The 27024-nt window shown below is 37.7% G+C and overlaps 5 protein-coding genes and 2 pseudogenes across 5 annotated transcripts; 3 read left to right on the plus strand and 4 right to left on the minus strand.

The window, feature by feature from the left end:
- The first annotated feature begins 1172 nt into the window (after positions 1-1172).
- On the plus strand, positions 1173-4959 carry LOC101302622 (annotated as a pseudogene).
- Positions 4960-5555: 596 nt separating this feature from the next.
- On the plus strand, positions 5556-6945 carry LOC101302907 (annotated as a pseudogene).
- A 345-nt stretch (positions 6946-7290) lies between these two features.
- LOC101303768 (aquaporin TIP4-1-like) lies at positions 7291-8946 on the minus strand. The gene is made up of 3 exons (XM_004291138.1): positions 8682-8946; positions 8358-8596; positions 7291-7987 (listed from the first exon to the last, which is right to left on the minus strand). The coding sequence occupies exons 1-3, from the start codon at positions 8806-8808 to the stop codon at positions 7607-7609; spliced, it is 747 nt and encodes a 248-aa protein (XP_004291186.1). The 5' UTR covers positions 8809-8946; the 3' UTR covers positions 7291-7606.
- A 2525-nt stretch (positions 8947-11471) lies between these two features.
- On the plus strand, positions 11472-14388 carry LOC101303194 (probable lactoylglutathione lyase, chloroplast-like). Its single transcript, XM_004292802.1, has 9 exons — positions 11472-11622; positions 12127-12331; positions 12410-12534; positions 12643-12707; positions 12988-13200; positions 13299-13346; positions 13648-13755; positions 13891-14031; positions 14239-14388. Exons 1-9 carry the CDS (start codon positions 11472-11474, stop codon positions 14278-14280), a joined length of 1098 nt encoding a protein of 365 aa, XP_004292850.1. The 3' UTR covers positions 14281-14388.
- Positions 14273-17122, minus strand: LOC101304059. Its single transcript, XM_004291139.1, has 9 exons — positions 16954-17122; positions 16569-16861; positions 16264-16317; positions 15945-16016; positions 15443-15836; positions 15209-15364; positions 15055-15104; positions 14844-14901; positions 14273-14762 (listed from the first exon to the last, which is right to left on the minus strand). Coding segments are annotated over exons 1-9 (1269 nt in total). The 5' UTR covers positions 16955-17122; the 3' UTR covers positions 14273-14571.
- A 1235-nt stretch (positions 17123-18357) lies between these two features.
- LOC101304348 (casein kinase I isoform delta-like) lies at positions 18358-22156 on the minus strand. Its single transcript, XM_004291140.1, has 15 exons — positions 21893-22156; positions 21745-21785; positions 21472-21541; positions 21214-21362; positions 21011-21106; positions 20823-20893; positions 20624-20685; positions 20479-20542; positions 20199-20283; positions 19939-20065; positions 19737-19819; positions 19531-19600; positions 19251-19381; positions 18977-19111; positions 18358-18871 (listed from the first exon to the last, which is right to left on the minus strand). Exons 1-14 carry the CDS (start codon positions 21966-21968, stop codon positions 18980-18982), a joined length of 1257 nt encoding a protein of 418 aa, XP_004291188.1. The 5' UTR covers positions 21969-22156; the 3' UTR covers positions 18358-18871; positions 18977-18979.
- An 888-nt stretch (positions 22157-23044) lies between these two features.
- Positions 23045-25068, minus strand: LOC101303486. The gene is made up of 3 exons (XM_004292803.1): positions 24646-25068; positions 24383-24543; positions 23045-24218 (listed from the first exon to the last, which is right to left on the minus strand). Exons 1-3 carry the CDS (start codon positions 25066-25068, stop codon positions 23045-23047), a joined length of 1758 nt encoding a protein of 585 aa, XP_004292851.1.
- Positions 25069-27024: the final 1956 nt, after the last annotated feature.

Here is a 27024-nt window from a genome sequence, read left to right on the forward strand (position 1 = left end):
TCTAGATACTAGACAGTGGAGATGAAGAAATTCGATCGGAAAGTGGTGCAAAAATGGAAATCCGCACCAAAACCGTTGGTGCGGACGTCAGCACCAAAGTTTTTGGTGCAGATTTCTATTTTTGCACCACTTCCCGATCGAATTTCCTCAAACTTCCTTTTAGACATATCTAAATCATCTTGTGTAGATCATCTCTGCAAAATTTCAGCCAATTTGGTGATTGTTAAGGCCCTCAAACTTGCGTTTTTCTATTATATACCTGAATCGGACAGAATTCAGTCCGTCAGATTTGTTTTTCGATTTTGAGGGCCTTAACGATCACCAAATTGGCTAAAATTAGACAGAGATGATCTACACAAGATGATCTAGATATGTCTAGAAGGAAGTTTGAGGAAATTCGATCGGAAAGTGGTGCAAAAATGAAAATCCGCACAAAAAAATCGGTGCGGACGTCCGCAGCTGAGAAAATCTCTTTATATATATATATATTAAGGTTACAAATATGAACCTACCTAACTAACAGATTGCTATTATATCAAACTATTCCTCATCAATAGAAGATTTAATCTTAAAACCACCAAACTAATGCATAATGTACAGTACGTGAACTTCTCCTTCTTAATTAGCACAGCTTCAAGATACATAGATCACTCCTAGTTGATTTGTCGATCTCTATAAATTAAAATCACATGCACTCGATTCATGTGTAAAGAAAGACGAACATCTTTTTATATGAAACTCATTGATGCACATGATTCTGAAGGTGAAGCTCATGCACGTAAAGACAATTCTCAAACAACTATGTAGGGATGGAGTTATGCATCGCGACATGTTTTGATTCCTTTCAACTTGATCATATTATAGATTTATAGACTTAAAATATAACCAAATTCAAATATAAACAGTGTCTGTGTTTGTTAAAAGAATCACATACATGCACGTTCTTATGTGTAAATTAAAAAAGACATGCATAAAACTCCAAAAGGACTTATTAAGCAATCGAGACGACTCAGATGTTAACTGAGAAGATTAGAGTAATCAGGTATCAGGCACCATTTTGATACCATCATCAGAACTTCAGAAGTACTAGCTAGTTTCCTGTCTATATATATAGAAGCGAGCACTCAACTTCTCATCCATATTAAGGAGATAATTGATAAAGGGAAATTACAATGGCAATCTCTTCTTATAATGCCTTACATGTAAACGGGTCAGTTCAAAGCCGACTCAGCTCCCACGGCTTCAATCATCTTAAAACCTCTCTTTCTTCAACAGTCAAGGTAATACATACATATCATGCAGCGATTAATTATCAGCATGCAGTTATGTGTTAATTTCTGATGTACGTTTATATATGTTATTTGATCAGATCCATCGTTCATATATGCAGCCTTTCTTCAAAGAGTTCCAGCTGCAATTGCTTCCGAGGAAGGTGGATGTCTTAAAAACCATGAAAAACACTTCGGGGAAATTGTTGGAAGCAGTTGTGGACTCCCTATTCCAGTTTGTTGATGTACCGTCACTCCCATCTCAGGTTGTTATTTTCACTCCCACAATTAATCATATATTGCTCCTCCAGCTATATATATATTTAGAGGAAACCCTTCTAGTGAGGACCCTTAAGTTGAGGACTTAGCGAAGACTTTTCGGCTTATCCCACCTTTTAATGTTATATCTACATTTTGACCGTTCAGTTTATAGGTATTTTTGAGTAGATTATTTCTTCAAATTTTCAGCTATATTGAAAATTGTTAAGACATTCATAAGTATGATTTATTAATTATGAACTTGAACGGTTCATATTTGACAGATTTGGTTCGTCCATTAATTTGATCTAGTTTGTTATCTTAACGAACACTAATTTGGGTGAAAATTTGTAGAAATGATCTACTCATATAAACCTAAAAACTGAACGGATAAGATGTCAAAATGTAATCGAAAATTGGGTCTTTTAAACCATAAACCGAAAAGTCCTCAATTTAAGGGTCCTCACTAGAAGGGCTCTCTATATTTAGATACATGTATGTTTCATTGTTCAAACTATACATATATGGGGATTATAGATATTACTTCATCACTTGAGATTTAATCTCTAGCTAGCTAGTAGAGGTATTCTGTGATTTCATTCTATTTTTGCAGAAAGCTGGTTCTGGGTTTCTCAATTAATCTCTTCTCACAAACTTATTAGTTTGTCTTCCTTTTAATCAATTTACTCTTCCCTTATATAAATACAGTGTGCTTGCAGAAAAACTTTTTACCAGTTGAAGAAATCGGAGAACTTGTTGAGGTTACCTGCACTTCAGGAGAAATTCCTGCTGATTTTGCTGAGGGTGTCTTCATCAGAAATGGTATACGACGTACATGCAAAAGCACATAAACATAAGCCAGCTGCAAGCCTTGCATATATGCATACAATACAAATGATATATTAATTGCACAGAATTTAATTTACTCTTTATCTCTATTAATCCTTTAGAGTAGGTAAACTGAAAATAATATGAAATTACTTGACTACTCGTTCGAGCTATACTTAATCTTATGATACGTACTGCATGCAGGTGGTAATCCTTTGTTTGGAGGTCTGAAATCAGCAGTGTCGATCTTTGGAGAATCACACCATACTTGGGTAGAGGGAGAAGGAATGCTCCATGCCCTATACTTCAAAAGAGACGATGACCGTGATAGCTGGGTGATCTCGTATAAGAATAGATATGTTGAGACTGAGACATTCAAGATAGAAACTCAACTAAATAAACCAGGCTTCTTACCTGCCACAGCAGGAGACAGTCCAGCAACCATTGCAGCAATTCTCCTAAATTCGGTGACTAATTGATTTATTTTCCCATTTTCATAGTATTCTGGTGTGTGTAAAGATCGATGAAAACCTATTCTCTGAACGATGTATACTTTGTATGCAGTTGAGATTTGGGACCGTCAATAAACGCACGAGCAACACCAGTGTCTTTGAGCATTCAGGGAAGTTTTACGCGAATGATGAGACCTATGTGCCTCAATAGGTGGACATTTCCACTTTGGAAACCGTTTGTAATTGGGATGTCAATGGAACTTGGGATCGACGTTTCACAAGTCATCCAAAGGTAAACCTTGTTTGATTAGTAATCTTCTCTTAGTTAAATCATTGATTCTAAATGTTTTACTTCATCCACTCTATGGTACACGATCGATCAATACCGAAAGCTCCAAACTCCGGAGAGTTAGTCGTGATGGGAACAGATGCAAGGAAACCTTACTATGTTTTGGGGGTCATCTCTGGTATGCACTCGATGTGATCATCGGTGTGCGTGATTATTGTAATTGCTTCAATTTAAGTAGCTAATACATGATCAATTGCTTGTTAATCACTTCCATCAGCTGACGGAAAGAAAGTGCTGCACAAGGTTGATCTCAAATTCAAAAGAAGTGTGTTCAGTCATGATATAGGAGTCACACCACAGTAAGTTGCATTGTATAGTAGTAGTTCTCGCTCTAGTTACCAATATTGTATCAATGACGATTTTAAACGGTTTACTCATAGTTGATACATTTAGTAAATTCAGAGATTTTTTTTTGGCTGTTACATTAGGTACAATGTAATCATTGATCATCCTCTCACAATGGATTTCAAGAGACTCATCATGGGAGGCGAGTAAGTAATTGATTATTGCATGCATTTGGTTTTCTATTCCTTAACTAATTTTTTTTGTCAATCTTAATTTATATTGCTTAAAGATCAAGATCAATCATCACCAAGTAGCTAAACCATAGTCACTGTAGGAGTTACACAAATAATTCTTAACACTATATTATAGATTTATGAAGTATGTAAAGGAAGAGTGCGCGAGAATCGGGGTCATGCCTCGTTATGGTGATGCAGAGTCTGTCAAATGGTTTGAGGTGCAGACCAATTGCACATTTCACATTCTCAATTGCTTTGAGGATGCTAATCAGGTAATTAAAATACAGAACTCACTTATATCAAATTGGTATGGTTTTCTTGATTAATCCATCTTTTTGTTAACAGGTTATAGTAAGGGGCTGTAGGGCTCTCACATCCATTGCGCCAGGTCCTGACAGTGGCACTTATGAATGGTTCTCCAAGGGGTTCAACTTTGCTGGTGATCATCATGATTCTGCAGAGGTTGGATATCTATTTACTCATCTATATGAATGGAGATTGAACATGTTATCTGGAGAAGTTGAGGAGAGGAAGCTAACCGGGTCTGAATACTCGATGGATTTCCCTTTCATCAATGAACAATTTACTGGTTTAAAACACAAGTATGGATACACTCAGGTCATTGATTCCAGGGCAAGCTCTTTATGTGGTAAGAAATTCTAAAAACTGTTTGGCTTAACTAAAAAACTATCCAATTGATGATCGATCAAATCCAGAATTAAGATCTTCTTTGAATAGGCATGACTAAATATGGATCCCTTGCCAAAATATATCTGGAGAAATCAAATTCTACAAAGTTTGGGGTAAGCAATTTATATATTGACTAGAAAAAATAACTATCTTACCATATCATTTCTGTATCGATTATAAAACCAGTAACTTTTGATGCGCTCATAATTTTATAAGGAGGGAAGGGGTGGGAACTTGTTGCCAAAGGTGGAATATCATAAGTTTGAGGACAACAACTTTTGCAGTGGGAGTGTTTTTGTCCCAAGAATTGGAGGCATCAAGGAAGATGATGGCTGGATTATCACTTTTGTTCACAATGAAGGAACTGATGTGACCCAAGTGAGTTCTCAGGTCTATACATATTTAGTGTATATGCACGAAAAGCATTATATATAGCTAGTGCAAGTAACATTTCCTGATATGAAAACTTGCAGGTTCATATCATTGATGCACAGGATTTTGGAGGTGAAGCGATTGCGACACTTACAATGCCACAACGGGTGCCGTATGGTTTTCATGGAACCTTTGTGTCCATGCCGGCGTGTCAATCTTAGAATTGTTAATGTTGTCTCCGGCCGGGGATCCCATACTTCCCACATACCGTATATGGTCTGGTGTAGCTATGAATTTCTCCATGTCACACCAGAAAAATAAAATGAAGTTTCAATTACAACATTTTCTGGAATAATAGTATGTATTTTTATCGAGTCAATGTAAGATTGTAAGATGGAAATAAAAATGAAGATACTTAGTTGAGTTCTACAGTATCGAATTTTCCCAACAACAGGTGCTGCAGCTACTATATATGTAGAAATTAAATTAAAACACACCAGCAAACATTGCTGAGTTTTTTACTTTTAGTATGTGTGCCTAGCTACTATACATATTCCTCCTCTAAGGCCTTCAAACCTGCATTAATTTTACAGGCAAAGGGAAGGTGGGGTTGGAAGAAATATCAAGATTAGAAGTATGAACCTACCTAACAGATTGCTATTTCAAACTACCCTCATCCATAAAAGATTTAATCTCGAAACCAACAAACTGAGGCATAATGTACAGTCACATAAATGGTCCAGCTTCTCCTTCTTAGCAGTCAGCACACCTTCAAAATGCATACATCACCTTCCTGCTAAACCCTCCATATTCAAGCATGGAGTTAGAATTCTACCGCAGGAATTCTCTGTTTCGCTTAATAGACACCGAAAGAAATATTGTACTAGAGTCGCCCAATGACCTCCATAACATCAACACCAATGACGAAGTGTATGATGATGAAGATCTCCAATTCAGCCCTTCAATGTCTTCAAGCCCCTACATAACTACAATGCTTACACTAATGCCACCCCCAAGCCCGGAGTCCCCATGGACCCTCTCCCCTCACCAAACCCCATCTCCTTCACTCCTTTACCAATGCATTGCATCCCTCTATCGCCCCGAAGGCTCCATCTCCTCCATTGCAGTCTCAAAGCAGCAAGGAGTGGTCTTTGCTGGCTCAGAGAGTACCCGAATCCATGTGTGGAGACAACCAGACCACAATGAATACGGATGTCTCAAGGCTACTTCAGGTGAGGTACGAGCCATTGCAGTTCATGGCAACATGCTCTTCACTGCACACAAAGACCACAAAATCCGAATGTGGAACTTCACGGTCACAGATCACATTTTCAAGTCCAAAAAGGTCTCTTCTTTCCCTAAAACAAGCTCGTTCACTTTATTTTCAAGATTTACAAACACCAAACAGCAACACAAAGAATGCATTTCCTGCTTGGCATATTATCAAACCGATGGTCTTGTCTATACTGGCTCCCATGACAGAACTGTCAAAGCGTGGCGACTTATAACCAATCACTGTGTGGACTCATTTGTGGCGCATGAAGACAATGTGAATGCAATAGTGGTGAACCAAGATGATGGGTGCGTTTTCACTTGCTCCTCAGATGGTTCTGTCAAAATCTGGAGAAGGGTATTCAGAGAAAACTCTCACACTCTCACCATGACTCTCAAATCCCAATTCCCAAATTCCCACCACCCTATAAACGCCATAGCCTTAAACGTATCATCCAACTCTTGCTTCCTCTACTCTGGTTCTTCAGATGGAACCATTAACTTTTGGGAGAAGGAGAAACTGACACACAGGTTTAACCATGGTGGGTTTTTACAAGGCCACCATTTTTCTGTTATGTGCTTAGTGGCCATTGAGAAGTTGATATTCAGTGGATCAGAGGATACTACAATTAGGGTTTGGAGGAGGGAAGAAGAGGGTTGTTTTCATGAGTGTTTGGCTGTGTTAGAGGGGCATAGAGGCCCTGTGAGGTGTTTGGCTGCTTGTTTAGAGATTGACACAGTTGTGAAAGGGTTTCTGGTTTATAGTGCGAGTTTGGATCAGACTTTTAAGGTGTGGAGGGTTAAGGTCTCGCCGGAAGAGGGAATGTGGTTGAACTCTCATATGGATCGGAGGAACAATGGGATCGAGGATGGAATGTGAGACCAGGACTGTGTTGTCTCCTTCATGGATTGAGAGGAAGCTGCTCCATCGGTAGACATTTTCGGTAGGTGATTTTCAGAGTAGTTGTTATTGGAAACAGATCTTTGTTGTCGAGTGCAAGTGTTGCAACCTTTAATTTGTTACCAAATTTTGTAGTTCCAACCATCTTTTCTTTCTCTAATCTATGTTTTTTATTTTATTTTATCCCCTCTCTCTTTTTTCTCTAAATGGGTTAGAGATGACATCCATTAATCACAATGTGAGTGCACATTTGATCATTTATCGTAATTTAGGTGTTACGGCTTTATAGCGATATTGATATTAGGGTATCTATGAAATTGGTAATATAGTTTGTTATATCGCATTTACCTATTTTTGTTAGAAAACTTCTAATAGATTTAAAGAGTATGGTTCAATCAATGATTGTGACTAAAGTGTAAAACACTCGACATAAGCCAAACCTAATTGTAGCTAGCACAGCTTCTAAAATTGATGAACTGAAGCTCCTAAAACCTCATCCATGAACAATTGAACATTGAGACGGCGAAAATGGAAAAAGAGAGAATAAAAATAGCATAGAATGATTATTGGAAGTTCTAATCTAAATCTTGCATAGGTAACCCAAGAACAAAAATAGAAAAAAAGGAATAGCAGGATGCTTAGTATAGGAGATTGAAATCATCAGAAACGATTCAAACGAAGTATAGTAATTCTACTTAAGCATCATCCGCTACGGGGATGGGTTGGTAACTACGTGGCCTCTCGATGAAGAAACTCTCATAGATGAAGCCAGCGAGCCCACCACCGATGAGAGGCCCAACCCAGTAGACCCAATGATCGGTCCAGTCCCAGCTCACCAGAGCAGGCCCAAAAGATCTTGCCGGGTTCATTGAAGCCCCTGAGAAGGCGCCGCCGGCTAGGATGTTGGCGCCCACTACAAACCCAGTGAGAGTTGGGCCCAGCCCATCAAGAGATCCTTTCTTAGGGTCCACCATCGTAGCGTAGACCGTGAATAGCAAGGAGAATGTCAAGATGATCTCCCATATCACACCTTGGGAGAAGCCAACTCCACTTGCAAGTGAATGAATTGGAGTAGTCTGCCACAAAATACCTCAAATTAAATTATGAGAACTTTAAAAATAGTGATGTTTGAAAACCAAGGATGAATCAGTTACAAAAAAAAAAAAAAAAAAAAACAACCAAGTTTGAAATAAAATAAGTGTATACTTTCTTCAAATCTGACTAGAAATGACGCTTCTAATTTCAGAAAAACCAAAAGTTGATTTTATGTGAGATTATACAAAATGTTTCACTGTTAATTATGAGATTATATGCAAAGACGTTTGATATTTTCTTTAAGTGTCATTTCATTTCTTTTGTTACTACCTTAGTTTTGGATGCCACAGTTGGCTAATTCTCATCCACAGTCACAGTAAATATAAGTTAATATATGAATTTTGGACTTACCAATCCACCGGTAAGATACTTTAGAAGGTAACAAGATGCGGCAGCTGCTAACAACTGATCGATCCAATAAAGCACGGATCGGAAGAGGGTGATGTGACCGCCGGCGAGGAGGCCGAGAGTGACTGCGGGGTTAAGATGACCACCGGAAATGTGGCCGGCGGATATCATCACCGCCACGACTAGGGCATGCGTGATAGCTATGAAAAACAATGCCACAGTTGTATCTGCTCCTAGCTTATCTGCACACCAAGAACAGAAATGAGTTACCAAAACTATGCGAGTAGCTTTTATAGATAGATATGATCATTTAGAGTATAGATTTACCAGTAGCCATGGCTGATCCAACACCAGCAAAGATGAAGAGAAAGGTGGTGACAAACTCGACGATAAGCGCCCTCCAGACCTCTGGCTTTGCAGCCTCACTGGTGCTTCCAAACGCTATTTTTGCCATGTTTTAGATAACTTATTGATCGAATTTGCCTGATGATCGAGGGTCTCTGCAAATCAAGAGCACCCTCTGTTACCTTTAGCTTTGGGGTTGCTTTGCACAACGAAGTATCCTATTTATATGGGAATTTACCTCGATCTTATTGACTCTCAAATCCATAGAATCAGAATGTATTTCCTATTTTGCCATCGTATCTGAGTATATTTAAATGAGCTAGGCTCTATTTGCTTCTGGCAGTGCATGACTGTATGCTTTGTTGGATATATACGACTATACGAGACTAGCAAACTTGAATTTCCAGGCTTTAACTGATCACATGGTAATATATACAACTATCTAGATCTGAAACCGAAAGAAATCCGAAGGGATAAATCAAAAATGATAAATATATTTATGGATCATGATGCATGATGCTTTTTTGATAGGTTCTGTATAGTTTCTTTCTTTGGTTACATTGAAAGTGAAACAGATCTGAACCTTAACCATATACCAGTTTCAGGTTATTATTCGATTCCAATCCTTGATTTCGTTTTAACCTACCTAGCTTGTGATAGATCCAGTCACAACTGATCACAATCTGCAACACATGTTTTGAGTTTACTATCCGGCCATCTGATCTACCTATTGTATAAAAACCCTAAAATGAACATCAGCAACTTCATGACTTTCATATTCTTCGTTACAATAAGTCAAAACAGCTGTTTAATTATGAAGAAATGCTAAAATATTAGATACAGATCGAGCATATACATTGTTGATTTGATGGATCCACACCAAACACTTCAAGACAAAGACAAGTTCATATATGCATGAACCACTTGAGTATATTATCGATCATAATTTACGTACCAACAAAATAAATCTCAAACTACTAAACAGTGGATCTAAATTGTGCTCATAAAAGTATGAATCGAACTATCGAAGGTGACCCTGATGATCGATATAATTGTTGATGTAATTATAGATGCATGTGTTATTCCACTATAGCCTGGCCTATATTGGCTTACATTATTCGATTCCAAAGAAAAGTTAAAGGCCGGAGTTTGATCGTGCAGTGCATGCCATACCCTCTACATCCCATCATCACTGAAAGCTGTTTAGCTGCGAATAGATATGTCATATTCAAATGAGTATGTTTCTCCGAGTGCGCTAAGCTTCTGTGTTCTCTAGCTTCTTCCACTTTCCTTTCTTTACTATATCTTCTGTCACGATTGACATTTGAATAATAAAGTTTCAATTATTGGTCTAAGTAAACGATTCAATGATCTTGCATAACCATGGGTTCGATTCTCAAATCATGTACTAAGTTGAAGCCACATATATCAAACCGATCGAGATGACATTTGAATATCTAGGTCGTGCCGTATTGCATCATTTGCATGCATTCATCAAAACTATGGAATATTCATACATATCATGCTACATTATTGTGTTGCAAAAGCCAAAGAGCTCCAATAGAATTCGATGAATTATTCCTGGTGTGATCGCTCCATCTCGTGACTATGAAGTGCATAGGTTGCTGGATGGTAAAAGGCTGAGAGCAATCAAACTCACCACTTTGTCTTGTTGCTCATCATGATTCCACCACTCTTCCTTATCGTATTTCATTGCCAATATCCACTCCTCCATCATTCCCATTTTCTTTCTTCACCTATCCTTATCCTTAATGTTGTGTTTAGATAAAATAATTTTAATTTTCATAAAAATTTTAAAATATAAGAATTACAATTTTATGAATTTAAATTTCATTAATTGAGAATTTCATTATTTGGATTTCATGATGTAGAGTTTTTTTTAAGAAGGGCCGGTGCGGCTGCCCTTAAACCCATGATGTAAAGTTTTAAAATGACAAGAATTTGTATGTAAAGAAATTGACAAACGATGCTTATTTTGCAAGGAATTCAAATCGGGAATTTAAGCTCCTAAATTTCACAATTATTTCACGGGATAAGAATCCAAACGGAATAAATAGTCCTAAGAAATTGAAAATTCATTATTTTAATTAAATTTTTGAAAATTCACCTGTATCCAAACACACTTGCACGTTTGGTACTCAGGACTACATTAGACCTCCTTATTTTTTAAGACTGTCATGTGCTTATGTGGGGTGTCTTAAGTTATACTAATATTAACCCATGTTTGATGTTGCATGAGATTAGAAGGTAGTTTGTTTAGTTTATGGTTTAGAATGATGATATTAGTTAAAGATGACATATTTGAGTACGCACAATAACACTATCTAAAGAGGCCAAAATGTAAAATAAGGTGTTACGTAAGCTCATTTATTTTAATACTCAGTAACACCAAACACAATATTAACTAAACTTGACTACTTATTTAACAGTCTCATTTAGCCCATGAAACAATCATGCATTTTAGACTTCCGAGCATGCTTTGATTAAAAGAGTCTTAAACCCAATAAGATAATTCTAGGTCCAAACGAATGCGTCGGCAGAAAGGCCCGACAAAATCATATAGCCCAAATATATATAACATACAAGGCCCAAATTACCGCAGGAGGGATACATATATAATATGATTAATATCTTGTCCAACATTCAGATAACAGAAAGAGCGAGAGCTCGGAATGAGCGAAACACAGAGACACACACAAATGCTGCAGAGGAGAGTGTGAAATATCTAACCAAACCAATACAACCCCAATAATGGCGTCTTTATCGGTCACTCTCAATCTCTTAAGGCCTTGTTCCATTGCCCGTAAGCCATCTCCTTCCTTGAGGTTCTTTGATGTCCGAAACTCTGCTTCTTCCTACTGTTCCACTTCTCGAAGACTCGCTCTCTTTCACCTTGGCTCTGGTAATATTCTCTTCTCATTTCCACTAAAACCCTGTTTTACTTTTTGTTTATTTCTTCTTGGTTTGATGGGTTTGGACATTGTGATTCATTTTTGGTTTATAGCAACAGAACTTTATCCAAAATGTGCAATGTATGCTTGTAACGTTGAATGTGTGATTTCATGGCATGTAAAAATCGGAGCTTTGTGGTTTTTCATAGCTTGATACTTCGTTTTTGTTCATTGAATTTACCAAAAAGGGGTTAGCTGTTGCCGAATTCTGCAATGTAGTTTGCTTGAGGAGAGAGATGAGGAAAGCTGGATGCTTTTTTCATTGGAATGTTGCAAAGACGTGAACTTTGCATGATTTAACTGAGAACTATACAATGTTCAACATACGAAACCTTGTGCTGTGTGAGGAATTTTGCAAAGTAGGGAACTTGGTTTGAATGAATTCATAGCTTTATGTTGACTGTGTATCGGGTTTTAATATGAATTGTAATTGTGGCTTTGGGGTGGTTCTCCAGCTCTTCCTCAGTCACAAATATTAGGGGCAAAAGCATCTCAATTGCTGAGAGGAGAGGGGAAACCTGTAGAGGCTGCCCCAGTTGCTGATTTGTCACAAGCAGGTGCTGCTATTGCTGAGGAAAATCCTTTGGAATGGGTGAAAGATGATAAACGAAGAATGCTTCATGTTGTCTATCGTGTTGGGGACTTGGACAAGACTATAAAGTATGCGTCTCTTTTCAGAAAATAGATTTCTATGATGCAGTGTTCTAGAGATAGCTAAGTAGTAGTTTTCATATGCAGGTTCTATACTGAGTGTTTGGGAATGAAGCTGTTGAGAAAACGTGACATACCAGAGGAGCAATATTCCAATGCTTTTCTTGGATATGGGCCAGAAGATTCCAACTTTACTGTTGAACTTACATATAGTAAGTCTTTATCTGTAATTTGTAGGAACACAAGTGTAATTCCTCATTTTGGAGGTGTTTCACAGTTGCTGTTCATAGGATTTTGAAACTATTGTGTACTGCTGATAGATTATGGAGTGGACAAGTATGACATTGGGACTGGATTCGGCCACTTTGGTATTGCAGTTGAAGATGTAAGTTCCTTTATTTGTATTTATTTATCAGATTACATTTTAAACCCACTTCCTATCAAGTTAAACTATAAAATCAATGTCAGTTCTCTCTCTGAGGAAAAGTGTTTTTCGTTGAGTTTTGTCTCCCATGAGAACATGCCATGCCTGCTAATATTTCTGCTTGTAAAAAATCTAGCTAATATACAGTTATACATTTTAACTTCACCAACAGAAAGTTGTATGATATCAAATTTTATATGTAAAGATTGTAAGCTTACTTCAGTTTTACAAGTTTCTGTAGGTTGCCAAAACAGTGGAACTTATAAAGGCAAAGGGAGGGAAAGTTACCAGGGAACCTGGTCCTGCCAATGGTGGCAGTACAATAATTGCTCTTATTGAGGATCCTGATGGTTATCCATTTGAACTTTTAGAGAAATGGCCTACACCAGAGCCCTTTTCACAAGTGATGCTTCGTGTGGGTGATCTTGACCGTGCTGTTAACTTTTATAAGAAGGTGAGTTGTGTTAAACAATTTTTATTAGTTGTTCTAGTTAGGCTTTTGTAGGAATATACTTCCTGAAGCTTTTACTGTTTTGTTTCTCTAACTGAAAGGCTTTTGGAATGGAACTTCTCCGCACAAGAGATAATCCTGAATACAAGGTAACTTCACTCTTACTGCTCTCTGAGAATTTCTGTTTGTTTGGATACCTCTGAGACAATATGCCTATGTAAACCTCAGCACGCACGTAGTTCTTTACACTGCATGACCATTATAGGAATTGTGACCAAAGCATGTCATTGCTATTTTTGCATATATGTGATTGTTTTGTAGTACTTGTAGATGTTTCATATTTACAAGGACTTAGGGAGCATGTTAAAATCTGAATAAATATGTTACTCATTATTGCCCATCATCAGCATATTGCTACTCTACCTGATATTTGTTCTGCCTTGTTTCCAGTATACAGTAGCCATGTTGGGATATGGTACTGAAGATAACAGTCCAGTGCTTGAACTGACATATAACTATGGGATCACCGACTATGATAAAGGAAATGGTTATGCTCAGGTATATGCTATTCATTTTCTAGTACAAAGCATATTTTACTTTTTGCAAGCTACTATATGATCTTTACTGGTTTTACTTACCAAAATCTGCGTTATATTCTATATGAAGAGAGACTGAGTGACCAAATGTTAACAGATAGCAATAGGCACAGACGATGTTTATAAAAGTGCAGACGCAGTTAGACTCTCTGGAGGGAAAATTATTCTTGAACCTGGTCCCTTGCCAGGTATCAACACCAAGATAACTGCTTGCTTAGACCCCGATGGATGGAAATCGGTACATTCTATTCTATGCTTTTTATAAGTGGAACTTTCTTTATTTCCTTTGCATTTTTAGTGTGCTGATTGTTAAATGTTCTGAGTTGGTAGTTCTGGTACCAACTAATGGCTCAAAATATTAGTAGTTGAAATTCTAAAAAAATAAAAAATAAAAACACAGAAATTTATTCAATGATTTAATCTTTTCTTAAATCTCATGCTGCAGGTTTTTGTTGACAATATTGATTTTCTGAAGGAACTAGAATGAGTAACAGCATCATTACCACACATCCAAATGAGACCATTGAAGATTTGTGACACAGTTGACCATAGATTATTCCAATCTGCCAATCATAGAAATCTTGAAGCAGCTCATGAGAGAACATACACCATCCCAATTTGCAGATACATCACTTTGTACAAGCCAACAGTTTTGAGTGCTACCCATGCTATCCATATGTATATCTAGGATTTGGAGATAGTAGGTGCACATTGATTGCTGTGAAAAAGTTGACAATTTAGTTTCACATCAATCTAAATTACCTTTCATAGAATCATATTATGTTGGTATGAGATTCAACATATTCTGAATCCCCTCGGTCCACATATGCTTGTCCCTTTTACTTCTGCATTCAAATTCTATTGTCCTGTCAGCTGTCTTGATGCCAAAGTATGCCCTTGGATTGCTGCAATCTTCCCTCTCCCTTCCCGGCCATGCTGTTATGTCACAGCAGACTCCAGAGACCACACCTGCATCACACCACAGCATCTTGGTTGACAAGAGCAGAAATTAATAGAAAAATCTTGCTCTGGTTTTGAGAATGTTCTTACATTTCTTCTTCTTTGTAAATGTTCCCACCATGTGCTTGCTTTTCATTTTAGCTACAACCTGTTATCACTCTAAAAGGTTGAGAAGGGAAGAAGTTGAGTTCAGCTACATAAATTTTAAGTAAAGGTGTTCGAGGTCTATAAGCAATCAAAAACTTCTCTGCATATTACAAGTAATTTGAGTTCAGTCGTGTCATATAATTCAGAAGATTACCTGCCCATTTGAGTTGGTGTTGAAAGAAACTTGTTTCCAGTGGAGATCACCTGTAGTCAAAGTTTAAATCTCTTTCAGTTCCACATTAGTAATCGATAATCACTATTATTGCCTCATGAATGTGTATTGATAATGCCCTTTCTTAAGCATATACCTTTCCTTGTACGTTTGAGAAGTTCCCCTCCTCTTGAGACAAAGTCCAGTGCTGAGTTTGATTCTTTTCCTTCACATTTTTCCTCGGCCAGGGCAAAGGTAGTGCCTCCATACTCCTTTTGTAGCCTTATCTTGAGTGTAGCAGCTCCTCGTAAAGCTGTTATTCATCGATCAGATACTGTATAACACCCTTGGTAAAGCTTAACTAAAACTAGTGAGGTTTCAAGCTTAGTACCTGTCGCAGCTCCGGCTGTTAAGGTCATGATGTCTCCATTAGTCCTCGCGTTAACAGCAGAACTAACAACAGATAGAATATGGTCATGATCAGCTCCCATCTCCTCTGCAATCTCGATACAACGTGAAGCTACTAGAGCAGCTGCAGATGCTAGTGCTGTCGAAATTTCAGTCCTCTCGGATGTTGCTGTTTTGTAGTGGACACTGGTAGCCAATGTTTCAGTTTCAGGCAATGCAGTTGAAGCTGCGATAGCTGCTACCGCAGCAGCCACCCCAGCCACAGAAACTGCAGCATGCAACTGTGCATTTTGGCTTCTCATTTCCTGCTTCTTTCTCTCCTTTTGATCTTTTAACCATCTCCCCATTGTTTTCCCTCTCAACATGCTCTTGTATAGCTGCAGAGTGAGAATCAACACAAAATTGAAAATCGAAAGTTTCATGGATCTTTAAGGTTGATTTATGTGACAGACTAAATAAAAGGTTGAGTTATGTGATATCAGTACCCCATTATTGATCAATTGTTGTTGAGTGGAAAGGAACTCTGGATGAAGTGCATGATGTAGTAAAAACAACTCCTGCATATATAATTAACCAGCTGTAAAAGTTCATGGGAGAAGAAGCTTATTATAAATCTAGTATAAACACAAGTAAAAAAGTTCTATGTAGTCATTACAGCAGGCACGGGAACCAGGCATATATACTTAATGACACATTCTTAAAGAATTAATAAGCAATGATGGACAAACTTAAATCATGCGCTCATGCACACAGACCATTATGGTGATTCTTCAGCCTGAAATTGAAGATCAAAGAGAGAGGTACCTTCATTTCATCACTGTTTCTTGGCGAAATCGGAGGGCTAACTCCACCAGGTAGCTGCCAAGTAGGAAAATGTTAACGTTATAGCCAGAAAGCACTTAAGCATATGCTGCTTTATTGTACTCCTGACGGAACTGTTGATCTGAACCAACAACTAAGAGTCCACTTCAACAATAGTCTAGACTATAGATCGAACAATGTGACAACATAACATCTTAAAACTGATTAAGACGTAACTGACGAGAGTAGTATTTAACAAAATATCGACAGTAACATAAGATCAATATTTTGGTAAGGAAGAAACTTACAGATGATTCGCTCAAACGTATGGAACTTGAATGGCGAGTTTCAGCAGCGCCGTCATAAGAGAATGCCGACTTATTCTGATCAAGACTCTTAGAGGCAACATGCGAGTGAGAAAGAGCTTTGGAGATCTCCATAGCCGAAAGGCTCCATGATCTCGCCAGAAACTCCATGGACTCCGTCGGAGTTTCAGGAGGCGGGGCACATAAACCCGCTACCCCAATACTCGTACCACCATTTTCATCTATGTTCTCCAACCCATGTCGATTTGTGGAGCATTTCAAACTGCAAGAGCTCACTGACACCATAACACAAGCACAAAGAGAGAGTTAGGTTCAAAGTTTCATCTACAACATTGGTCTCTTGCAATTTGAATTATAAGTCACTTACTTTTCAAGCTCGGCTATCAATGGAGAATCTCACTTAGCAAACAAAGCCAGAATAAGAGGATGGTGATGAAGAGGGAGGTACAAGAGCACCAGTACGTATTTAACCAAGAAGCAAAAGTAAGTTGCATGATTCTTTATTGCGATGTGTACAAATTCAATAAGCCAATTAAAGGCCAATGATCATTTTTTGTCATCACTAACTCTATTGCTGCTTTTGATTTCTTTTCCGCACGTATGTGCTTTATACATAAATAGGAGAAGGACACCCTTTTCTGGAGCGGCCGAGTTCATCTTCATCATTACTAGGGTTCTTTTGACACCATTATCTAAGCCCAAAGTTAAGCAGAAGGGCCCCTTTCTGGGTTTAGATTCCCATAATCAAGTTCATCGATTACCACTAATTATGAAAATCATGAACAAGATCTAGTTAATAAAAATTGTCATATAGTTTCATGGGTACTTTAGCGAGTTTGATCAGAGATTAACTGGAGATAAACTGGAGACTGACTGAAGGAACAAGGATGCAATGTGCCCTATCATGTCAACTGCAAAGTTTTTAAAGCAACCTGGTAAAGCTGGTCTCCTTTCACTTTGTTTCACCTTGTAACTTTCACAGTAATCCCATATCAGATTGTTGGAAAAGTAACATACTTGACCTTGGATTGGGACCATAGGTGGGTTAATGACTTAATGGAATAATAAACCCAATGTTGATTGCGATTATGAAAAGTTAACCATCAAGACAAAATGGGAGGCACCACCAAGAAGCCCCTAAAACCCTCCAAGAGCTCTTCACCATAGCAGCGGGTACAAGTATTAACCACTTACAATTTCAAGACCAAGACCCAATCACCAACCAAGGTATTATTTTATGATTGTATCTTTAATCATTGTTTCCATTTCTAATCTAATCATGGTTTATAGGTGAGTAAGCATCAACAATTGTGATGTCCCAGTCCTACGGGCTCCATTAGTTTGTCTACCCTTGTTGGACCGCCCATTAGTTTGATGACTTATCCTAAATGCGCAACAAACACAATCGTTGCATTTTCTGCTAGAATGCTGCATAAACAAATGTGGTGATAAAAGAAAACGAGTAAATTCATATAAGATGTGGATTAAATGCGAAACAAAATTATTTCTGGCATGGAATGAAGTTTTCCTCAACATTTTCAGCCCAGTTCTAAGAAACATGAAGAATGTAACCAACTTCAGGGCCTGCTTCAAGTAATGGACTAGTTACCTGAAAGCCCCTAAAAATACAAAACTGGAAGAATTTGAGAACCAATATAGAAGGAAGGATATATCTCTAATACCCTCTTCAATTGACATCAACACTTCCAATGAAGTTCCTCCTTTTCATCCTTTATAACCCATCTCCTATCAAGATATGAAGCAAAGAAAAGTAATGTCAATAATACAAACTAGATATTAAATAAGAATGATTTCTGTGGAAACCATGAGAATATACCTGAAATACTAGTTTACACTTTTCCAGATTCTGAAGGACCTGGGTACCTAAGGTTCAAACTCGAAACTTCATCCAGGTGAACATCCAGGGCTTTCATCCCAAAATGTTACAGCAATAAGAACAGAAAGCAACTCAATCCTGAATTGAATAAGATACATGGTCACCAAACTATACTGTGAAAAAAAAAATTATGATCTTTATCAAATTAAATTTGGAAAACAAACTTTACACGTCATCCACACAACATTCAAGAGGCTTGTCAATCTTTTCCACCTATGCACATGAAAACTCCAAGCTTTGTAGGTGAAGTCCTACTGCATCTAGTGTGGTCATGTTTTGCCAGACATTTTTCAGGTAGATATGCCAAGTTGGCAAGCAAGCAATCCAAAATTCATTACATTTGCTACAGCAAGATGCATGCTCCGAGAAAATTCTTTTACATCTGTAGCTGAAGAGAGAAAACCAAGGGAAGAGTTTAATATGCAGATTTTGAGTAATTTCTCCTGTTTAACAGAGTTATTAATATAATTTCATACAATAAAACACACCATACCTTTTACTTTGATTGAAAGCTTCGAGCTAGAGTTGGCATCCAACTGCTTGAAGCACCATGTTGGCGACCTACATCAGCAATTTCAGCTGGCCCCTCTGGTTTTGGTAAATTTCTTTTGAGAGCATTGCCCTTATTCTGCAACAATCAAGAAAGAAAAGCAATGTTTTACAACACAGGACAATATGCAACAGATTATAACCTGTAAACATGAATAAATACACAAAATATAAATAAGCTAAGAACTATAATATGGTTTACACAACAAGTTACATACATGTTTTTCAATAGATTTATTAGCACCCGAATTAGGAACTGCAGATGATGTAAATGGCCTGTGAATATGAGCAAGATGACTTGATCTTTGAGGTTCTGGAGCCACTGCTTGTCTAGAAACATCATCAACTCCTGAAAATCCACAAAATGAAACCCAAGTCCCAATAAATATTTGGTACATCTAACACTCAAACATGTCAAAAGCTTTCACAACGCTGTAAAACCCAAATCTCATCAACGCTTCGGTCGTTAATCATCCTGGGGTCAAATCCAGAACTTACCTTGATTCCTCACCTCCATAGGCATTGCTCGATTGCTAGTCACTCCTTGACCATTGGTCGTTACAGCTGGCTGCAAATTTTAAGACAGTTGGAAGAAGCAATATCAGATATCTAACACAAGTAACCGAACACAGCTGGAAGAAGAGCAATTCTCAGAGGCAATCAAAATAAGATAATTAAAATAAGAGGCGTGTGCAAATACTAACAGCTGATTGACCATGACCCCTTGTTTGTTGCGCCTGCTGGTATTTTAGGATTGTCCAGTCAAATACATAATCAAACTCAAATCCTGTAAAATGTGAGAATTAACACCAATTGAAAAGAGATAATCGGTAAGGATAAACCTCAAGATGTACATTATATCTATATTGGGGACTAGACAAAATTGGTCATGATGGCAAAATGTACCTTCGCGTTTAAATAAGTCACGAAACAGACGCTTCAAGAATGCATAATCCGGACGTTGATCAAATGTCAAGGAATGGCAATAGTGGAAGTAGGATGCAAACTCCACAGGATGAGACTTACATAGCACCTGAAAACAGATGCGACTACAGATCATTTTTTGACTTAAAATGATAACGTAAAGCTTTCATTGCAACATTTCCCAAATGAAAGGAAAATAGAAACCCTCCAATTACAAGCTGCCTAATCTACAGAGCACATACCTCAATGGGAGTTGATAACTTCTTCTCACAAATCTTATCATATTTTTGCTTCTTTGTTGCAGCTTTTAGACCCTGCCAAGGAAGGCTAAAGATAGAAATCAATCAGTCAGCGAGGATACTCAAGCTGTAAGATCAAAGCATTGTGCAAACGATATCAGTCATAAAAAATGCCAGTTTGTAATTAAATTGCACCAAGAATAAACCCTAACCGGAACTTCAGATGACATCTTTCAATTGAAAAAATTATCTGCTGAAATGTGGTAATGAATTCACGGCATACCTTCCTCTTAGGAAATACAGAAGAACATAGCCAAGTGACTCTAAATCATCCCGACGACTCTGATCTAAAACAACGAAGCTACAAAGGTCAGGATACAGACAGCCAAGCATTTATAAAAGAGTTAAACAAACAACTCTCTACTTACCGATTCCCAAATGGGTATTGCAACTAGCATATCGTGCAGTTCCTGTTAAGCTTTTGTTTTCTCTGTTTGATTTATCCAGAAAAACAGATACAGTTAAACAATAAACCAGGAACTGAACAAACTTGTCTGCATTTAGTATGACAGGCTTGAATGCCAAGCAAGCACCAGAATATGCATAAACCCATGTCTTTAATTGTACCTGTATGGAATATGCCGATTTGTAGTTGGGTCTCGATATCTTTTCGCCAGTCCAAAATCAATGATGTAAACCTGAAGAATGAGTTTTCAACAATAGTTAAAATACATAATAAACAAACTAACTGATAAACCACAGTTATTCTTAAAAGCTCCTGAAAGTTGGTTGTTAAAGAGAAATGTACTAATTACCTGATTTGCTTTCCTGCCAAGACCCATGAGATAATTGTCAGGTTTGATGTCCCTATGCAAAAACCCTTTCGAATGCACGTACTCTATTCTTGTAATCTGCAACAGAAAAACAGGAAGGGAAAACATTAGCAGCAGGTAAAAAAATCACCCTTACCAATTAAAAGAATCTATCTAACACAGTAAAAGATAAAATGCGAATCTACCATCTGTTCGGCCAACATTAAAACTGTTTTCAGAGAAAACTTCCTCCCACAGTATACAAATAAGTCTTCAAGACTCGGCCCCAACAAGTCTATGATCACAACATTATCGTCATGATCAAACCCCGCCCACTTCATGCTTGCAATGCCACCTGAAACAACATAAAAAATCAGTCAATTACTTCCGGTGAAAACAATATTCCAGGTGACAATATAGCGCAAACGCAACTAGGTTCAAAACGAAAAAAAAAAAAAACTCACTTCCTCCCTGTAGAATTTTATACAGCTTGGCCTCGTACATAAGCTGTAAATGCTTCGTCTTATTACTTTCCTGCCAAAATCAAAACCACAATCAAAATCAATCCCCCTAGAGCAGCTTTTTCAACAAGATTAAGATACCGAAACTCGTCGAGAGCCTAATCCTAATAATCTAACATGAAATTGACAACTAATCAGCTCGAATGCGATTAATTCACAATCCAGGCGAAATCATCCAAATCACTCAAAACGACGACGAATCGATCAAAGACTTACAATCTTGGCCGCCAAGGTCTCTCCAGTCTCCATATGAGTAGCTGAAACAACAACAAAAAACCTAATCAGCACCGGATTACGATAATCACGACGATAATTACGATGATAATGATTGGAGATAAGGAAAACGAAAGAGATCTGAACATACCGAGGTAAATTTCACCAAAGGAACCGCTCCCGATTTTTCGACCTAGCTTGAACTTGCCTCCGATAATCCTCTCCATAACGAAAAGCCCTAACCGGATTCAATTTCTGGAAAAAAGAGAGCGGCAGGATTCGAACTCGGATCGGAGACCGATTCGGATTTTGAGATTGGATGAGACTTTTTGGTTAATTTTTAGGGAGGAAGGAGGTGATTGGAAGCATAGAAAATCGAAGGAAGACTTGGATGGCGGCTATGGAAGAGGAAGACGAGGGATCTAAAAAAGAGTTTAGGCCTATTTGGTAATTTCGGGTGTGAGATTGGGGCGGGAGTTGGAATTTTGGAAAGTAGGGGTTGGGTTTTGGATTATCAGAAGTTGTGGAGGGGCCTCTGAGGAAATATTGGTTTTTAAGGTCGGTTTTTGATTGGGGATGGCGGTAAAATTTCAAAGTCGTGTAAAAGTCGAATTTGATTGGTCCTTTAATCCGTGCGTATTTGGATTTTTATAACGAACGACGTGTAAGTATGTTGCGTAACCTTAGTCATTCATAACACTTTATATATAGAGATCATCATGTATATTATGTCTTTTAATCTTGATTATTCATGTATGTATATGTACATATACACTGTGTACCGAAGATGTTCAAATAAATATGCTCACACTATTATGATTTTATTCCAAGATTTACTTCCTTCTTTACAATCTATTATAGGAAACGTTAAGAATAAATGCCTATATTAGTTTTGTGAACTATTTGTACGTAAACCCTAACCCACACATTCAAATGTATACCTAAATTGTTTGAGGTCAGGAGTTTATGAATACCAATTAGAGTCAATGTTGTAAAACATAAGTTAAAAGGGTCTAAAATATAAAGTAAAACCAAATTAAGATGAGAAGCTATTCAACTTTGAACAGCCCCTTAAGGTAGCCACTTACTTGCCTCATCGTTTGTTGAACCAAAAAGGTAGAATAGTTTATGGACATAAAGAGTTGTAGAGTGAATTCTCGAAGAAAAACAAAATGTGTTAGTGTCCATGTAGCGATTTTAATCTTATACTATAACATGTTTTTTTTGTATACTTTGTTAATTCAAAACAAATTAAACTTTGACAAACATATATACATACGTACATACAGTCAAAAATCATCATCTATGCAATTTGGAGCCATATCCCTGAACTAGGAACTCCAACATGCACGACAAAGACCAAGTAAAAACCCAACGGAGCAATCTCGGCTGTTGGTGGCGCCGCAACCTCAACTCGGAACAACTCAAATTCCACAATCTTCAACTCTACTACGACCAATTCTACAAGTCTTTGTCCCATCGAAAAACCATGTGTTGTGAATGGTGGTGCATACATTGTTACTTTCAAATCTGATAGATCAACACTAACTTTCTTCACCTGGAACTCGATCAAAAAATTATGTCCGTAATTTACCATTTTACCTTCATAATTGGATGTTATTACCACACGGTCCGACACCCGTTCCGGATCGAAATATGTCGGGTAAAACTTCTCAACCCGAAGCTCTGTTGGATATTTCACACCCGTGAAATTGTAATAAAAGTTTGGGTTGCTCCCAGCCACTAGAATTGTGCCATCTGGCAATAATGTAGAGGTTGAACCGTGCATTCTCGGTATTGTGGTTTCCCTTAGCTCCATGAACCGCCGGGTCATTGGGTTATCGGGTTTATAAATTACCGGAATAACATTCGGATCCTCCGCAAAGTTCAACCCGGCTGTGCCTTTTTTGGCTCCATTAATCATTAGGACATCACCTGTGGGAAGGATCACCATATCTCCCATGATCCTTGGCGTCGGCATCATCTCCTTTTGCCACGTGGATTTTGGGTTTGTTATATCAATCCTTCCACAATCTTGCAGTGCAGTTACGTATATACCATTTTCAACAAATTTTCCCGCTCTAGGATCCGCTCCACCACAGACCAGAATTTCAGCTCGGAGTACATTTGAATTCAGGTCATTGAGCTTTATAGGGAGCAATGCCGCCATCCCGGAGGCGGGGTAGTTACGAGAACCGCCTTCAAGGACGGGGAGTTCTCGTACGACCTTATTAGTGGTTGGATTAAGCAAAATAGATCGACTATTAGCAAAGATGAGGAGGTTGCCATCCGTAGAGAGAACGACAAATGGGTAGAGATTGTTCTCTACCAAGTCGCTTGTCTCTTGGAGAAATGGTAAAACGTAACTTTTTTCATTGGAAGTTCCCGCCGCTTTGGGGATATACTCGTAATTGAACATGTGACGGCCTCCAACCACGATGAAATCTCCATTTGGCAAAATATGTTGCGTAGAAAACCTATAAACAAAATTACATTAATATTAGAGAATTATAAAGTCATTCAAACATAAATAATACAACGAAAAATATTATATAGCTAGTTATTGATATTCATACAATTTATAAGTGACCGGATACTATATATGAAGAATGCGATCTAACGTGTGTTAAGAGATTAGTACCATCTTAAGCCGGAAAGTGCCGCGGGGTACTCCTCCCAATCGCAAGTACTGCATCCATTGAAGTATCTGACAGACCTTCCTCCTTCATCCCATCCACCAGCTTGCACAAGTGTACCATTAGCTGATAACCCCCCAGATGAGCACCATGTATCTGTTAAAATCTGGTTTTAGCTAACAAAGGAAGAAGTAAGTTTAACTATACCAAAATATATAAACCTCAACAGCATCAGTGAAACAATCCAACTTAGAAATAACCTACGTACCTTAAGTGGTCTAATAGCTGCAGTGTCAATGTCAAATTCCACAGCATGAGCCCAGCAATCCAATTCATAAACTTCATCTTCCTTTCTGCTGTCCAAAACCCGACGACAATCTCCGGCAGGCAGTGAGATCCCAGATGGGCCAAAACCAGCAGCATCAAACATAATGGCCTTATTACTGTTAGGCATTATGATCATGTGCATGGCAGATACACCTGAATTGTCTGAAACCAATTCCCACCTACCTCTATACTCTTGCTCACGTTTGACTGCTTCATCTGGATTGAGAACGGCCTTGAAATATTCATATTCACCTCCACTGAAGAAAACTGCAAGTGGGATTCTTGGAAGCCTTGAATTCCCAAATGTGAAGAAGAAGAAGAAGAAAAGAAAGAGAGGAGTAAGGGATTTGAGCAAGATGGACATAATTGGAGAGAGTGGATAAAAATGGATCTTTACCTTGGTTTCTATTGCTTCTAGTTCTAGCCACACTCTTTTAATGGTCTCTATTTGCTCCAGATTTGAAGGAAGTTTTGGATGGTTGTTAGTCTGTTAGACTAAGCACCAAAGTAGTGTTCAGTTGGCTCTGTTTCGGAGTAAGTCTTGGGTTTTATCGTCATTGTAGTTGGATTTGTCAATCCAAAAAACGTGTCAATTGGATTTTGACATATTAATCAATCTATAAATCATAATAATAAGGTGATGCTATGGATTATGACAATTTTGTGTGTCCTTAGTAGGACAGAAACAGGTATAATATTATTCTGTTTTGTCTAGCCTTTTGAAGTGAATAAAAGTAATTACAGAAGATTGCTTAGCTTTTAGGTTTGTATTGAAGAACAAGGATTGTAATTATACAAGGATTAATATCTTTGCGATATATCTGATATATCTCCCGATATTTTTTTTTTGTTGAAGAACCGATATATCTAGAGAGGTAAATATCTTATCTTCCACCGTATCTCCGATATTTCTCTGATACTGTCAAATATCTCTGATATTTCTCCGATATATAGGAAATATCTTCGATATTTAGGATATTTATGATATATCTTCGATATTTTAAAAAAGTATCTGTAAAAAAAATTAACATAAAAAAAAATCACATTCCAACAAATATTCGAGAGATGAGTAATTCCCTCGAGTATATCTGAATGAATATGGACAACCTTTTATAATGGGAGGATTTAACAATTTTTCATACGAAGAAAATTACAATCATGTCTCCCAAGATCATGATCATAACTTTAGAAGTACTAGGTATGGAGCACAAGAGGATACGATGTATGGGAGGAGCAAAGGCGGAGCCATGATTCTTTTTTTAAGGGGGCCGGCTAATATATAGTTAAATGAAAATCGATCTAATTCTTACCGATATATTTTATTAAGTACAATTGTCAATGTACATTAAGATTACTTGCTTGCTCCTATTCTTCCTGTAAATTCTCCTCCATTTTAAATAGGTAGTGATTTAGAAAGCTTTTTCTTTATCAATGGTGATCGGTCATGATATGCATCGCGTTACTTGGTTATTACGTTTATTTAAAAGAAAGATTGAGTAATTAAATTGAATCATGTACCAAAATGACGCTTTATTGGTCTTTTAATTTTTTGGGCCAAATTGTTCTTGCATTTTATTTTTTATCAATCTATGTCATTACATTTTATTTGCACAAACTGATAAAAAAATATATTAAACTTTTGTTTTTTGAATAGATATATATTAAACTTTTACAGCTTGAAGTTTAGTTTTTCTAGTTATGAAATTGGAAATAGATTAGAAATAGATTATAGATTGAAATTAATTCATATATTTTATTTATTTAAGAAAGTAAGAAGCCAAGAATTGAGTGCAAAGTTTGCCACGTCCCATTTGTGTTCCTTGCATGAGTAGTTTCCATATTTGGTTTCGGGGGGGGGGGGGGGAGGGGGGGGGGTGCCATCAAGCATAATCAACTATAAATTTTTCTTAAATCAATAGCTTCCTAGCTAGTAATCACTTATCAACCAAAGAGTCAAGGGTGACATGACACCTTTTGACTTAGCTCCGCCCCTAAGGAGGAGGACTAGAGGTGCAAATGATGATCAAAATGTTGCTTTAGTTGCGCTAAGTTTTGAGTCTATCAGTTTAGGTAGTGGGACTGGAACCTCAAATGAATCCCAAGAAGACAACAATCAATATGGCTATAATCAATGCACATAAATCAGTGATCAGTCATCCAGTTGGATTCATCCTTACTATCCACTTATAGGGGAAACAGTCGGTTGCTCCAAAGAGATTATCATATATATATATACACACACAGAGAGGATGTGAAGCGGACATCCGCACTCCGGCTTAAAGTGCGGACGTCGTCTGTTCTCCGCCGTCTCACACCGGCG

The sequence above is a fragment of the Fragaria vesca genome, linkage group LG2 (assembly GCF_000184155.1).
Source record: "Fragaria vesca subsp. vesca linkage group LG2, FraVesHawaii_1.0, whole genome shotgun sequence".
Classification (NCBI taxonomy): Eukaryota; Viridiplantae; Streptophyta; class Magnoliopsida; order Rosales; family Rosaceae; genus Fragaria; species Fragaria vesca.